A 17715-nucleotide genomic window follows, 5' to 3' on the forward strand; every position below is an offset into this window, starting at 1 on the left:
AGATTTTCGTATATGTTAATCGTAATAGTAAAACTAATCGTTAAATTGCCAATACACATGGACACCATCAGAAAGTCCGAACGTCTATAGGCCTACACTAGAATATTTACAACAGTATCTAGATCAACAATACACAAATCAATGTACTGTAGTTGATCCACAATTGAGTCAGAAGTTACACCTTCTCTTGTTTAAATTCACGTGATGTGCTAATACGCAAGTGCAGTAGCTTATTGATGTAGCAATGTGGTTATAAGGTCTTTATGTGGCCTGAAAAGAATGAATAGGCTTGGAAACTGAGAAGACGTTTTAACGACCAAAGCATAGATGTCTATTGTTATTGTATTAGTAATTCCAAAAAACAAACTATAAAATCTGTCTATACAATGGTTATAAACTATTTACAATACATTTATAAGAAAAAAAACATTGTATTATCATAGATGTTCCTCCATAGTAGTATTACAGTAGGTTAAATCATGGAGGAAATTTGTTTTCCTCAATGGTTAAATAACCAAGTAAGCAGACAGTCTCAGTGCTTATATAGCGCACTTGTGATGAGATGTTAATACACGCTGCAATAAATAAATTTGGATATAGGTTGTTCAAAGCACATGTTTATATAATTTTTCATTAGATTTGCATTAATTTTTCGAAACCTGTGATCTACTTGTGATACCAATATGGCGACACTGATAAAGAACAAAGTGTAACAGTTTACATGGAGTCGAATTCATTTTCAACGCCACTGACTACGCGACTATGAAGAAAGTCATTCTGCGCATGTTCGGTGTTCATTTGAGAATAATTCGCGTCGTGAAAACGAAGATTAAAATATAGTAGTAGTTTTGAAAATGTTTGACGAAAATAATAAACTGTAAATTATATCAATCGAAAGGGGATAATTCAAGAAAAATGTCCAGGGCTCAATCAGCAATTAAGAGACCTCCAGTAGCTCTGACGACACAAAAAGTCATTGGAGACATGCACACCACCAAATATAAAATACAAAACTATAAATTTCAACGAAAAAAGAGTATCTCACATTTATTACGACAGAAATAGAATTTGTATGCACATTTTAAAAGGCCTCAATCGCACAGTACATGAAGCCATTTGTATTGCCCTCCAATCATGCTTTGAAAAAAAAAATCACACGTATGTATCATGCATGCAAGCTTACTTAATACCACTATGTATAAAAATTAGATTAGTAGCTGTGGATGAGTGCGACTAAATGATCCTTGATATAAATGTTATACTGAGAATAAATTTCCTAAATACACAACAAAATTAAAAATAATGTAGAAAAAATGTAGAGGAATAACAATAATCTCAAGGATATTCATTTAATCTAGTTGCAACCAAGGTAAAAAAAGAGCATTTCTCATTTAACAATTTCATATCAAATCTAGGGATGAAATAATTATACACATACAAAATTGATTGTATCATCTGGTTTACTGCAACTTAACCTACACATAAAAACATAACATTATACGGTAAAAGTATTTCAGCGGACAGCCCAATATTTCTGTAGTTTATTTCTGTGTATTTAATTGTTCCTTCATCCAACCTCATTGATTATATTATATAGATTTTATATTTAAAGAAGTAACACAGTTTGGTAAAGGCTACACAATGGTATACCAATAAATAACACCAATTATTTGATGCTATAAGTATTGATATTCACCCCAAATGGTATTGTGTAGGAAGACAACTGGCTTTCACAACTCCTGCTTTTGCAAGAAGTGGACAAAATGGTGAGGAACAAAAGGGGATAATCTTACATGGAATGGGTCATTACAAACACAGTACAATTAGCTACACAATTTACAAACTCCCATTTCACTAGAAACAAACCAAATAATCGCACAACAAAAATGTTGAATTCTCTGATATTGATAATTATACTAAACAGTTTCAAGTACTTTTAACCACTTGTAATAGATATATAGAATGACACACTGTTGAAAATTAGAAACAGAATTGCCAAGTGCTTTCCAATACCTGTTTTCATATTAAAACTGTTTGCTGTTAAACACTTGTTCACTGTGCTACACCATTACAGAGAATCTTAATATGATTTCTTTTAAACAGATTCTGGCGCAGATTTTTCAAGAACAGTTTAATCTTGATATTGTGTTTAAAGGAAGTAGTCTGGAGTGCGTCTTGTCACATGTGGTTCTCCTCTACGTGGTGCTGGATCAAACTGTAAGCTGCAATAAAAAAAAAGTCCAAGTTGAAGAACGGTCTATGTCATATACTTCATTTTACTATAGAAATAAAGCTCTGTATACACTATCAAACTAGTTTGACAGAAAAAGTGTAACATGCACAAATATCGTAGTGATATCTCCAAATATGGTAATGATATGACATCATGTCCATATACGGGCACATCACATTTTTGATAGTGTAGATAGAGCTTTAGACTAACTAACCAAGTTCTATAGAGGGTGCTACAATTTATCCAGAGCCACATTTAAAGATTACAAATGGAGGTCTGTGTTATTTCAATTCAAAATCTTTTGCTCAGAACTAACTAATATACTATATATATAGACCAGGAGTTATTTTTATGACTTACAATGAATATTTAAGTGCATCGTCAAGTTCCATTATAGCTGCTTGGTTTCCACATCTGTAACAATAGTTGGGCGCGCTGAAAATGGTTACCACATTTCTATCATGACACCAATTGTATCCCTGTAAAAGACAGAAGTAAAATAGAACTAGATTTAATTCGTCACTATGACGAATTATAGGTTATATGCATTGATTTAAATAAAGATAATTGATTTTTAAAAGATATATTGATTGATTGATTGATTTTCTCAGAATCTTTAATTATTTATAATATATGATAGGACTTTGCTAACGCGAACACCATAGCCGGTATCACAATCCGATCAAAGATCCCTCTGCGTATAATGTCATAAACCGCATTTGTTGTTACATAATAATAAAGGCATAAAGTAACTTTTTATCTAGATTTCATTATAAATCATGTGTATAATCTATACACTAAGAAATAAATTTGAACAATACGGATAATAAAAAAAAAATCTTATTTCGTTTCCCAAGGTGAGACTCGAACTCGGTACTTTGAATGCCATGACACGAGCACAGACCATCGAGCCATACACAACTGACTAAAAGTTGGAGAAAAATTCCTCCGTGTATTTACTATGCAGTAACCACTTTGGTGCAGATAGATTATTACATACCGCAATGAATTATAATGTTTTACTATGATGACATCTTTAAAAATTTAAAAAAATGATGCACTGTCAAACTATATACTTTTAACTTTAATATATGAACTTCTTAAGGAAGAAAGTTAACGTTAAGTTTGTTATTTTGGCCTAAGAAAATGTTATAATTTGTTTGATTGTCGAAATTAATTTTGTTAAATTTAATATGCCATTAATGATGACTTAATCAACTTTTGTTCTTCTAATTTCATAATAAATCATACATATGATATATACACTTCAAGAAAATTAAATAAAAAATACGTGTTCCCGAGCATTCTAACGATATATATTAATTTCAAAATTTAGCATATTTTCACCATTTTGTTAACTTACACGTGCGTAGCCCGTCACTTTTGACGTGCTCGTATAACGCTGTTTCGCGTTGAAAAGTGAATAAAATATGATGATATTATTAAAGAAAGGTTATACAACAGTAATCGGACACAAACAGTGCGCATTAACGTTTGACGCGCAGTGCGCGTGCAAAAATCTGCGCACTCATGGCAATTTTTTAAACGCTTAAAATTGCCTGAAACGTACTCTAATTTCATCGAAAATAAATTCTGACAATTTTCAACATTTTAAGCGCGCGTACGCATGCGTTATATGCGCTACGCACGTAATTGTATTGCCATATGATGAAATATGACCTGAAATTTATGAGTACCAAATTTTGTTTAAAAGTGATTCTTGTTTGTGAAGATATGATTACAAACGTGATTTCGTTAAATCGCGCGTAGACCGCGTAATTTTTGATTGCGCATCGTGAAAACATAACCACATCGATTCCTGGCCATAAGGAATATACTCTGAAAAATTGACTTAGATAGATGAAACTGATGCCAAGATAATTCACGGACAAATAGTGCTAAGGAAAGAATAAATAAATAAATAAATGAAGATTTTGACAGAATCAAGAGGTTATATGCATATCATGCATATAACCTAATTAATGATGCATCACAAAGTAAATGTAAAATTGTCTTGCACAATGCAGAATAGTCTCTTTACTGGTGTGCAGTAGCCAAAATTAGTATTATTATCAACAATAATTATATAGAACAGAGAAGAAAGAAAGTTCTTTATTATGCAAATGAAATAAAAGTGGGACATGCCCACAAAAATCATACACAATTATTATTAATTATTTATGGCACGCCAATAATGATATTAAACAAAATAATATACTTGAACATGTGTTACTTGGACTTACTTCCATAACTAGTTGATGAGCCCTTGATATAAGAGTAAGTCCATTGGTATGATTAAAAGTTTCAGAAATGTCCTGTCCAAAGGTGTAACCAGCACCTCTTGGTGATATACCCCAGCCACCACGGTCATCTGGGTCAGACCATAAAAGGTCACACATTGGTCCCTATAAAAGCAAGAAAGCATTGGTGGAAATTTATCAGAACATAATATTTAATTAAGTATTTTATGTAAGATTGATCTATCATACAAAACAGCAACAGATGTTATTTTCTGTCCATGAATGATGGCCTTTTACACGCACATGTACATTTCCAACATCATAGAATGGGAAGACACATTGGTCAATTTAACAACAGGATGCTGAGCTCCGGAGATTAAAGGGTTTATCTGTGGCAGCCACACAATCAGTTCCACGCCCCTTAACAGACACCGAGCGTCGCAGAGAATATGTACATAGTACAGTACTGTTGGTATTTGTCACGGCCAGACTTAAGATCATGAGTTATGTTATGAGTTCCTATCTTGGCAAGATAAGCTCAGTGTCCTGTTGATAGATTGCTTTGGTTGAAACTAATCCTCAGTTTTCACTAGCCCATTGTGACCAGGAATGATGATTGACTGACTGGCCCTGAATTTTTACCACGTTATCGACCAAGTAAAATAATTTGAAAAATAGTCCTACCTCATGCGGAACCTCTTGTAATCGATCCAATGCTCTGATGTGATCCAATGTGTCAATTGAAGGTGATAAGCCACCATGTAAACAGAATATCTGCAGAGATGACAAAAAAGAATTTAAAAAATGTACCAATTCTCCTACTATAGTGCAACCTGAACATCAATTGCAAAACATGAACTGTTTTCTAGAATACATATAAGATACAAAAATGTACTACAGTATAACCATAGAAGGATCAAGTGCAATAATACTCTAATAAGGAGCTTCAATTTGTGTTGACCAAACTAGGTCAGGTCAATCGGTGAGTTGTCGCCAGGTTCTAGAAACCATCAAACCTGTGTAGAGACGGGAAGCGAGGAAACATGTCCCAATACTTGTGTCGGTCGTTTGAAACGAAAGCTCCTTAATGATATCTTGTTAAATGTTGATTTTTGGTAAAATGTGAAATTGCCTGAATTTACCAACAATTATACACTATAGTGTACAGTAGTGTATACACTTTCTAATAATAATTGTATATAGGGAAAAAATAAATTCTGTGTAACCAGCACATTTAAACATACTGTACATAATGAGCTTTTCTGATTATTAACTTTAAGAATCATAATATAACAATAATTACCTGACTGTCAACAAGTGCTGTTAGAGGAAGGAAATCAAATAGATCTGTAAAATATTTCCACACATTTGCGTTACCATATTTTCTTAAACATTCATCATAGAAACCGTAAACTTGCGTGATTTGTCTGCTTTCATGGTTTCCTCGAAGAATAGTAATTCTCTCTGGAAATCGAACCTGTAATAAACAAAAATAATATAAAAAAAAAATGTTGGAATTAACATTTACAATATTAATGCATTTCAATCAAGTAACAACATACTATAAATATTATATTCTTGTATTATAATAAAGATATTAGCAAATATTTATTTAAAGATCTGTTGTCCCCGAAAAACATGAAAAAACGGCTAAATTCAAAACCCAAAAACTATTAACTTGTATGTTATGGCATATTAAAAAATGTTATTTATTTAGGGGGACAATGTATCTTTTAAATAACCCCTATAGTCTTGTACTTACTTTCAGGGTAACTAAAAGTGAGACAGTTTCAACTGAATAGTAGCCACGATCAACATAATCACCCATGAATAGATAATTAGTATCTGGTGATTTACCACCGATTCTAAATAGTTCCATCAAATCATGGAACTGGCCGTGGACATCTCCGCATACGGTCACTGGACATTTTACTTCTTGCACATTAGATTCCTTGGTAAGGATTTCCTTAGCCTGACGATAAATTAGAATTTTCAACTTCAATAATAAAATATACTACTGTACAGTAGTAAAGTATGTTTGACAATGATAAAACATAAATGTAAAAGTTGGTAGCACTGAGGAAATGAGAAAACAGTAAATTACTTTACTTCAAAAGGTAAGGTTATTTCACTGCTTACTGTTTGACAAAATATATCAATGTTGTACAGTAGCAAAGGTATAAAATATTATGGTAGAGATTTTATATCCAGAGGTAGGCTATCCTTTAAGGAAAAGCTGTGCATTAAAATAAAGGTATTATTAAAAGATAATAGAAATTACTACTGTGCTATCCTTTTTATATTTTAGTTTGCAACAAATTTTTAGTGTACTGAGTGATTCATTGATCAATAGGTTAATTTCAATTGTTATATACATGCAATTGCAATCAATATTTTATTGGTCCAAAGTTCAAAGTATAGATAGTACAATAATGTCCCTGTTGCGTTTAGTAAACATATTCAGGGAGGTACAGTGCAGCACTTCATAAATTTTAATTACTATTACGAAAAAGTTGTTGAGAAATCAAAAAATAACATTTAGTGGGATATACAGTAATCGTTACAGTAATACCAATTCTTTAAAAACTAGGCCTACTGTACTGTATTCTAAAATCCTAGGCTACACACACAGTATGAATTTATTCACAATTCAATTTAAAATAAAGGTTTTTGGGCTACTAGCCTAGGTCTATAATGCAAGTCTGAGAACTAACCACTCAGTCTCAGCCATCCGACGGGGCCTATTATAATTATTAATTAATGGTAAGCCTATCTGGCTCTACTAGCTAGCCTAGGCCTGTTGTCCTAGCCTAATTATTGTTATATGTTATCAAAACTCCTACCTAGCCTACTAGCTAGGCAGGCCTAGGCTAGGCCTCCTACTAGAGAGAGGGGGCCTAGCTAGGCCTAGGCTAGCTACTCTACCTAGCCTACTACTAGTTTTCTACTGCCGCCGTAGCTAGCCTAAGCTAGACCACGAAACTAAACGGTACTTGGTCTAGCTAGCTAGGTCTTACAGAATGACACAACCGCTAAGCCTAGCCAAGGCCGGCTTAATTAGGTTAGAGGGCCTACCTAGGGCTAGTTAGGCTATAGCTAGCCTAGGCTAGGCCGTATCATCAAGAAAAAAAAATTACCTTTTCACAGAGCTGTTTTACTTGACTTTCTTGTAACTGTTTACATTCATTTAATTGCTCAATCCAACCGTCATACTCTTTAGCAGAATTCTTGTCTGCAGCTGTCATGATTTTAAGAATTATTTATACTGTTTGGAAGTTTTTAAACTGCACTCGCATCAATTTGTCGTCAATTTTCGGTGTCGTTTATTAAAGGGGAAAGGAGCGGTTGAATGTTAAGACAAAATGGCGAAATTACGTCATGCGGAACTGCCGTTGGTGGTAGTATTGCCTTTTTTTTAAAAAACGTTTTCAGAGAGTCAGAATTAATAATGGCTCTGATGTTTTTCCGGTAGGCCTGTCTACTCAGCTATAAATTAGTTATTCAGTCTGCAAGATTATTAACAAGATAATTCGATGGATTTTTCGATACTTGGTATTTGACACAAGATATACAACTGTTTTTAACCAAACTATAAAAATCAGCATAGCTATAATAAAGTTATATTGCAGACAAATAGACTCAGTCTCAGATTGATTTAATTATTATTTGATATATTGCTTATAGATAATTACATTTACTTTATATCAAAAAACTAAAATTTTATATTGAATACACATAATTCTGATAAATTCATGTTGTGCTTAAAATCAGCAAATATAACACATTTCAATACTATAAAAAAATACAGTTTACATTGTTTGTGGTCAAGACACACAGAAGCCAAAGTGGCTTGTCTTTGTAGTCCCTAAGCAAAAATATAAAAGGACATAACAAACGCGCTAGTGATGTTAATACATTACAAAGTTAGTGATTATAAATAGAATTCTTTTACATTTTATAAAATATTGTTATTATTATAGCCTGCAACATATAAATGTAAATTAAAAAAAAAACCTTTTACAGTCAATAGTTTATGAAATTATAGGAATGTGTACTACCAGGACCGGTCAAAGGTCAATAAAAATGTTAGGTCATTTTCTTGAAAAATGTCTTATTAGACTGAATAGAAAGATATACATTCAGATTAATTTGAGTCCTATTTAAAGTTTGTCCAACTGTTAGTTAAGGAGTTGTATGATATATAGGTCAAATGTCAAAAATCATACTTCCGACCATTTTTGGACAAACTTTTCCATTAGACCGATTATTAATATGCATCTTCCAAATAATTTGACACTAAAATTATTTCATTTTGTTTAAGCGTTGCAATATGACCATTTTTTTTTAAATTGGTCAAATTCAAATTGAGGTCAGCGGTCAAAGGTGAATTTTAGAAATTTGACAACATGGGTTTTTATAACCAGCATGCTTCAAATATTCATAAAACACAATATGTACACGTTCCTTATGATTTGCACACGAAAATACATAGGCAACTGAACTAATAGCTATAAATTATATTGCAGACATGAAATTGATTTTTACAATACATATATTAATTTATATATATTTTTACATTACTTATTATTTCTGTTTCATAAATTCAATACAACTATACTTGCATTATTATATAACTTTAATTTTACATGCCACTATTATAATCATTTTTAGTCGCGTGGACGCGACTCTATTATAGTTCACTATGTCGGTCGGTCGGTCGGTCTGTCGGTCTGTCGGTCTGTCTGTCGGTCCGGTATCACTATGCGTTTTAGCACGCGACTTATGGCTGTTGGCCTTGTTATATTTTAAATAGATTAGAAAAAAAAGGGAAACAGAGGAATGTAATGTAATGATATACATTTATAATTTAGAAATCAACCTTTGTATTAGAATTCAATAAAGTCCAGTGGAGAGTTTGTCTAGATGTTTTAAAAGACAATTTAGCCCATAATTGAATCTCGAAAGAAAACACTTTGCTTAACCTTACGACCTTTCCCATCGTTAAACCAGGAGAGATTGACACTATTTAAGTACAGATTTGACATTGTTATCCATCATTGAAATACCTTATTATACCATTAATCACTTCTACTTAAACACCCCTGGATTAACTTAGGACCAATCATTAGCTTTACAGATGACGTAATGACATATGCTAATGAACTGAGCCGATATACCCCCAAGTTTCAGAAGAGCCCAAACACACCTCACAACCACTTCTTGGAAGACACACCTCACAGCCACTTCTTGGAACACACACCTTACCGACACTTCTCCAGAAGAACACCTACACTCACACCTCACCGACATCATCACTGTATTCTCTGTTCCTTAGTTGCATATTATACTGAATTATTATTGTATCATCAAGTATTATTGAATAAACAATATGTGTTACTGCAGTCAAGCGAGTAGAGTCCTCATTACAAGTCAGTACCTCAACACACACTATATTACACTAGTAATGGGTAGCATAATAATTCGGCCGGTTGTTTAGTGTACGATCCGCACTTTTAATCAATACAATACCGTACCTGGTCATAGGCGCAGAAAATAAGTAAAACAAATAGTTAAGGCATGATTATACTACAATATTAAAAGATCACAGAAATCTGTTAACATTTTAAAATTGTCATAAAAAGGTTTTAATATACGATGAATGGACAACAGTAATTAAAGTTAAAAATTACCGTAACGTCCAAGACACAATAAACAATTCAATACCTAATATTGGCACCCACTCTTGGACGCAACGTGCAGTAAGTGCAAATTACGCAAATAATTTGATCAATCTCTACGCGAGGATCATCATCACTTCTGTCATGATTGGTTACTTGCCGTGCGCTAACGTTGCAATTTGTCAGTATTAGGCACGTCATTCTTGAATTACCGTATTCATTTGAATTAACTTTAAATCAGCTTTGAATAAACCCCTCTACATGATAACAAAAGATAATACGTTTAATAATCTAATTATATAGTAAGGAGGTAATGTAGTGTTAACTATGGACATCTTGGTGGTTATTTAATTCATGGTAACAATGTTTATTTTTATTTTATTTCGAAACCCAAACCAACAGCAAAAAAAAAAAAAAAAAAAAATCGCCATTAACAGGAGGGTTAACATACAAAAAACAGAACGGATACAAATACACATAAATAAATGCCTAAAAATAAACATTATAATAAGATAGTATAAATTAAGAATTATATTTTAGAATTAGAAGAATTATATAATTTACTTAATCTACAAAACCATCCAAAGAATGAATGAAATGAGGGTTTGGTTCTTAATCTATGAGAAGCTACACGGATAAAGAAACAAGATATACAATTACAATCAAAATTACTATGAACAGAATTATAAAGAAGATCAAACTCAATTCAAGTTCTGAATTTAGGTGATAAACATTAACAGTAACTGAATTAATTGCTCAGTTTGCCTAAGACAAAACGTATGACGTGAACCAAACTAATTGAATTATAAATAACAGAACCGAAATCAAGAGAAGATCGAATTAACGTCTGATAAAGAGACATTTTGGTTTGCGGGTGAAGATCTTTACAGTTAATTCACATGAGCCTCAAGATACGGTTTGCCATTTTAACTTCACTTTTAACTGTTTAAATATGAACAGAAAAATTAATTTTAGAGTCAACTTAAACCCCAAGATCTTTTTGAGTATGAACGCTTTCAATCCAATTATCAGTAATGGTATAATCAACAATAATATGAGCTCTCTTAAAATTTGAGTTCCAATCCCCACTTCTGTGACCATTCACCCAATCGGTGTTGGTCATCTTGAAGGAGACTTAAATCTTCTCCGGGACTAGTAAATCCCATGGAGGATCCAGGATTTCTGAAAGGCATGTTCGCATCATACCATCCCGAGGTTGCCACTTGCTACAATAGACTCATGGTATGTAGCAATAGCCATCGTATTTGGATCCACTATGGATATTCTTACTCATAATTGGTGGACTACCGCAACCCGCCCTAGAACGCACAACAGGGTACATGACCTTTCCCCCAGTTGAAACCCAGCCATAGCTACAATAATCATAACCGGCCGATTGTGCATTTCTTAGTTGATCTGGTGATGCTAGTGCTCCACCGTAATAAGCGCATCTATTCATGGCATCCTGTTTTGTAAGCGTGTATTTTACAGCACCACTGACAAGCATCACACGATGAGAGGGAAAAGGATCTGGTAACGTGATGCTCTGGTTTTGTAAAGGAATATAACACATTGCAAACCATTCTGTTGATGGATCTTGTAACCAAATGTTGTTACCAGTTGGAAAATTCCAAAATGTTGATGGAGTATTCCCCGAGCAAGGATTGCCCGCCAATCCTCCCAAGAACCAGCAATCTGTACAAAGATCAACACCAAGTGAGTATGATGCGTTAAAAACTTCAACAGGAGTCGCCAGCCGACCACCAAAGAGGGTACTGCATCTTGTATCAGATTCATTGGCGTTTAGTTTATCTGAATTTAAACCGGTTAGCCTTATAATTCGTTGAATTGTCGGAATATAATCAAACAAACCTAATGGTTGATTATATCCTCTGTGACAATAATAGCCACTTTCATATGTCTTGTCTGGAAAAATATTACTTTGTTGATCTGGTGAATTAAATGTGCATTTGTCTCCATTGATTTTGGTGAAGGCTATCTCACCACTAATCAACCATCCTTCGATGCAGTCGTCCATGCGTGGTTGATAGGCGTTGTAAAGTTGTTCATAGGATGCAAGTGAACCTAAGTTAATGGTACACGTACTGGATGCTACTTCGTAAGCAGCATTAGTTGAACTTGAATAAATACCATCTGAAAAGAAAAAGTCTAGGATTGATAGATAAACTGCACTTATAATTTGCATTCCGAAATATTGAATAGTATGACAGATCATTATAAGCAATATCTTTTGAAAAAAAATACTACTTAATTCACAGTTTTTAGAAAAATAATATCAAATCTAAAGGTCAGAATACATGTGTAATGTCCAGTTTTATCCATAGTAGTTTGTTCGTAAGTACAAGGATGGGGGCTTAAATATAGTGTATTTGTGTGCGATTCTCTTGAATAAATATTTGTTTCGATTTCTTAGTCGAACAGTTAAGATTATTTATTGCAATTATATACGATATTTGATAACGGCTAATGACAATCATTCGATACAGAGTTTCCTTAAAGCGAAACATACCATCCCAAAATAACGCTTATTTATTTTTACATATTGCTCTAAAATAATTTATGGGAACTTAGTGTAACCAGCAGATGACATCATAGGATGTTGTTATTTTGCTGTAGTTGGTGTTGTCTTTGTTGGAATCATGTTAACAATTAAAATTGAAAACAAATAATAAAGTCTAGCTCTTTTTGTATATGGAAACTGGAACTATAAATAAAGTGACATGGATATTTTTGAAACAGAAACGCATACAACCTTATAATTCGAATCCAACATAATAGTTTTTTTTGTACCGATATTAGAAATAGCACAAAAAGTTTCGAAACTGTTCTAAGAGTTCTTGGTTTGATTTATAAACAGTTTTCATTTCATTTCATTATATTCGGTCTATTTTAGTATATACATTTGTAATAAATTACCATTCCTAACACAGTATCATAGTGTCTACATGAACATTCTAGAATAAGATGTTTTGATTTAAGAAACCATGTATAATTAATAAGAACAATCAGGAACATTCCAGAAGTGCTATTAATAGAAACTGTAATCCCACAGAATAAGAAGTATAAAGAACGATCTAGAAGGATAGGAACGTCTTGTATATAAAGGGATGTAAAACTATATTGTAAGGTTGTTGGATATTTGATTGTAAAAGTTATTGTGAAGCTGTTGTTTAAAGTGCTTACTGGATTGTTGAAAGTTGAAGTTGATTGAAATTAAAGCTTTGTTTTTTTAGTAGTTATTTTACAACTTTGTGGATTTTGTGTGTAGGCCCTATACTTTTATGTCACAAGGGAGTTCCTAAAGTATTTTCAACCGCTCGGAAACATACGTAAAGGGAGTTCGTGACAACATTAAAAAAAAACTGAAATTAGGGAGACCAGGGTCAACCTAAGTGAACTTCATCACTGTAGTTGAGCCGGTTGACTCAACCCCAAAGTCAGTTTACACATAAAAGACACAAAATACATCAAAATTGTTAATCAAATTAGATCTAAGCATTTGGCTTAATGTTTTCGTTATTTATTTACTGTTATATTCTTTGTTAACAAAATTTCATTTCGGAGAAATATGTTGTATAAACGAAAAATGTATAAACGAAGATACGAATACATACAGATATTTGTATATTATATTTTTTTAATAACCATATTGATTTATAAAAGTAAGTTTAGGTAAGCCAGTAAACCTTATTTGTGGAAATAATTATAGTTGTTGATAAAGTTAAGAACATTGAAAGCGCTATATATATTATTTACAAACACTTTACTATAATATCCCTGTAACCTTTTATGGAAAAACAATTATATACTTACGAGTCTTAAAGCTTTCATCCAATACCTATACACAAAAAATAATAATGCCGCATTAAAATAGATCTTTATACTGTTGACTGTCTAAATTTCTAGCGGCTCATTAATTTTATATTTAATTTTGATCATGATATCTGGGTCAGGAATAAGTAATAGACGTTTAAAAAATTAATACGATACCTTCTCTATATATTCAAACGGTTCTTGTTGAAAATCGTCTGTAGGCCTAGATGCTTCGTCTTTTACATTTTTGTTGAGTTGACACAAACGATCCTGCTTACTGTAGTTAACAGACCAACAGTAAACTTTCCTTGAACAAGCCAACAAACATCCAGCACGATCGATGTTAATTAAGAAGCTGGTAACTCCAGCCCAGAAGAGAACGTTGTGAAATCACTGTATATAATTGAGAACTCGCAAAAGTAGATTCACCGCAGAGTAGAACCGAAAAAAAGAGCACGGTGAAATACATGTTGATCTTCGACTCTCCCGTATACTCAAATGATTCCCAATACAGTACTTTAATAAATGTATACATTATATAGAGGTATATAGTAAACATTGATCTTCGTTATTGAGATATAAATGCTCAATGTACTTAACTAATTACTTATTTAATGATAGTATGATTAAACAACCATAAGATAGTATTACATTGTACATTTTCCATTTCTTTAATAAAACATTAATAAGTTTTATTAACAAATTGTTATTTTTATTTCATAAGTTAAATAGATATGTTAAATGTATTTATTTTATGATTATTTTTACACAACAAAAAGATAATAACAATACAAGTTTACATTATTTATTTCTTTATTACAACAAACCATCAAATATTGACGAAATGTAGGCGTAATAACGTAGACCATTTAACTAATTACTAATACACTTAACATTATACGTTTTAGTTAACTTCAATAAAATTATGATAAATTACTGTCTTGAGAATGATCAATATATGTATAGATAAAAGCTTTTATTATATATAAGTAAAATTACTTTTTTTTTGTTTGTATATAATTAAAAACAATAATAATAGTTTACATTTCTAATTTCGTTATATCTTAAGTTAGTCTAACAAAACTAATGACAACTATAGTAAAGAAGAATGTTCAGCTTATACTAATATTACGGAGTTAAGTTATGTCTGCTGAAAGTTTCCGCCCCCGATTACAGGTTTAAAAACCAATTTACTTCTGTTGCGTTACCATTATTGCTGATAAAAACATCACACTATGCCTTACTAAATTGGAGGAGCAACACATGAATTCAAATACTTCATGATAGAGAAAATAACTATGGATATACACTCATATCTCTACAGCTAGTTGAATAATATAATAATTAGCCTATTTGAACTATTTACGAAAATTAATGGAACAGATAAGACCTTTCATTTCAAGTTCCAATTTTCAGTTTCTGAAGAAAACAAAATCTCACACTAACCGATAACCAGATGCTAACCTTGAAGTGGAGTTGTGGCTTGGTGGTTATGATGCTTGGCTACCACTCCAAGGGTCCTGGGTTCAAGTCCCGTCACATGTCAGGATTTTTTCTAAGGACCAAATTCTCCACTCCCAAAGACTTGTAATAAGACTTTTTTTATGTAGAGCATCTTGTGTATATGTTTGTCTTGTGAACCTCTGAGGGTCCCTAATGATCAGCAATAGCTGGATGGATCACCCTCATTAAATATGGTTTAAAAAAAAAAAAAATAACCTAATTTTGTCTTTATATGTTAATAATGAATATCTACCAAAAGGTCTCACAACGCTTACAAAATCAAAAAGGGGATTCAAACTGTTTCAACGTAGACGAATTACGTATACAGTAAGTGCTCTACGTAATAATATGTATAACGTTGAATTATTTCTAAATAATGTAAAGATGAAATAAAAATGATACATATGACATGATGTCCACATTTGAAATCAATTGCAAGTGTATCAAAATAATCTATCATAATACTAAACATATTTCTGACAAATGTTGATTAATTATGATTAAACACACCAACATTTTAGCGAATTAACAACATAAATTACTAATACCATGCATTCTTTGCTTTTCACTGTTTAAATCATTATCATTCAATTCACAAAATTTCGTTTCATCTCATTAATTAGGCCTACTAATGGATTTAAAATGCGTAATCTCATTTTTAAAGATTAGTGAGATCTTGAATGTAGCAAAAACCATCATATGTCGAATCAAAACTTTTAAATCCCCAACTAATAATTCCAAGACCATTTCCGCAATTACCTCTAGCATACGTTATAGGGTAAATAACCTCTCCACTTTCGACCCAGCCCGCGTTACAGCAATCAAAACCAGCTATTTGTGCCGCTTGTAGTTGCGCTCGTGTTGCTAGTGCTCCTCCAGTGTATGCAGAGCATCTATTCTTTGCATTATTGTACGTTAGCTGGTATCTTTCAGTTCCGCGTAAGGCCACCACACGATGAGAGGGAAATGGATCTGGAAACGTAATAGTTTGGTTTGGTAAAGGTATATAACACATGGCGAAATACCTTTTTGATTGGGCGTATAACTTAATGTGACCACCTGTTGGATGAAGCCAAAATTCCGATGGAATATTGCCTGTGCAAGAGTTCCCTCCCAATCCCTTCAAATACCATCCCTTTGTACAAAGATCAACACCTAGTGAGTATGATGCATTATACACCTCAAAAGGAGTCGCCAGTCGACCACCAAAGAGGGTACTGCATCTTGCCTCTGAATCATTGGCGTTCAGTTTATCTGAATTTAAACCGGTCAGCCTTATAATTCGCTGGGTTTTTGGAATATAATCAAATAAACCTAATCGTTGATTATATTCCCTGTAACAATAATAGCCACTTTGATATGCCTTGTCTGGGAACACATTACTTCGTTGATCTGGTAAATTCAATGTGCATTTGTCTCCGCCGTTTTCGGTGAAGGCTATCTCACCACTAATCAGCCATCCTTCGATGCAGTTTTCCATGCGTGGTTGATAGGCGTTGTAAAGTTGCTCATACGATGCAAGCGAACCTAAGTTATTGGTACACCTACTGGAGGCTAGGTCGTAAGCCGTATTTGTGTTAGTTGGAATAAAATGTATACCATCTAAAAAAGAAGATCTTGGTTTGTATACATCATCACACATTTGAAGATTATCTAAGATTATAGTAATATTCACGTTTGTTGTGCTAAAGTATATGTTTAAAATTATTGGTATGTAACTATAGGCCTAAAACATGATATTCAGTTATTATGACTGGAGTTGGCACGTTATATACACATTAATATTCCAGACACTTAATGAAATAAGTAAGTAAAATAAATATATTGGAAGATGAAGAAAACTACGATGACCTGTAAGTGTCACTACAACTTTAAAAAATATCACGGCAATTTACAAAAAAGCGGCAATTAAAAAAAAAGCCACGGCAATAAAAAAAACAAACCCCACGGAAATTTAACAAAAATACCACGGCAAATGGTAATTCACTTCTGCCGTGGCATTATGTAATTTGCTGTGGTGTTTTATTTTTAATTTGCCGTGACGTTTTATTTCAAAATTGCCATGGGATTTTTTTTAATTGCTGTAGCTTTAAAAAAGAATTGTGGTGGTTTTTTTGCTGTAGTTTTCCGTTATATTTTTTAATAGTTGCTGTGACACTTACAGGCCACCGTAGAAAACAACCCAGGCCATAAGATTTTTCAATGGAAGAAAAATAAAAACGAATTA

At 32.7% G+C, this 17715-nt stretch overlaps 2 protein-coding genes across 2 annotated transcripts; both read right to left on the reverse strand.

The window, feature by feature from the left end:
- Positions 1 to 1016: 1016 nt before the first annotated feature.
- Positions 1017 to 7824, reverse strand: LOC140051339 (serine/threonine-protein phosphatase 2A catalytic subunit beta isoform). Its single transcript, XM_072096524.1, has 7 exons — positions 7611 to 7824; positions 6236 to 6445; positions 5777 to 5950; positions 5158 to 5247; positions 4477 to 4638; positions 2594 to 2712; positions 1017 to 2222 (listed from the first exon to the last, which is right to left on the reverse strand). The coding sequence occupies exons 1-7, from the start codon at positions 7716 to 7718 to the stop codon at positions 2150 to 2152; spliced, it is 936 nt and encodes a 311-aa protein (XP_071952625.1). The 5' UTR covers positions 7719 to 7824; the 3' UTR covers positions 1017 to 2149.
- A 3564-nt stretch (positions 7825 to 11388) lies between these two features.
- Positions 11389 to 12357, reverse strand: LOC140051858 (aggrecan core protein-like). Its single transcript, XM_072097186.1, has one exon. It carries the CDS (start codon positions 12355 to 12357, stop codon positions 11389 to 11391), a length of 969 nt encoding a protein of 322 aa, XP_071953287.1.
- Positions 12358 to 17715: the final 5358 nt, after the last annotated feature.

The sequence above is a fragment of the Antedon mediterranea genome, chromosome 6, assembly GCF_964355755.1.
Source record: "Antedon mediterranea chromosome 6, ecAntMedi1.1, whole genome shotgun sequence".
NCBI classification, from domain to species: domain Eukaryota; kingdom Metazoa; phylum Echinodermata; class Crinoidea; order Comatulida; family Antedonidae; genus Antedon; species Antedon mediterranea.

Bases quoted from the DNA above. Each gene is read 5' to 3' on its own strand.
- LOC140051339 (XM_072096524.1), bottom strand. From the start codon at position 7,718: ATGACAGCTGCAGACAAGAATTCTGCTAAAGAGTATGACGGTTGGATT. The intron at 2,713-4,476 runs GTAAGTCCAAGT...TGTCTTTTACAG, and splicing joins CTCATCAACTAGTTATGGAA to GGATACAATTGGTGTCATGA. The intron at 2,223-2,593 runs GTAAGTCATAAA...TTTTTATTGCAG, and splicing joins GATGCACTTAAATATTCATT to CTTACAGTTTGATCCAGCAC.
- LOC140051858 (XM_072097186.1), bottom strand. From the start codon at position 12,357: ATGCAAATTATAAGTGCAGTTTATCTATCAATCCTAGACTTTTTCTTT.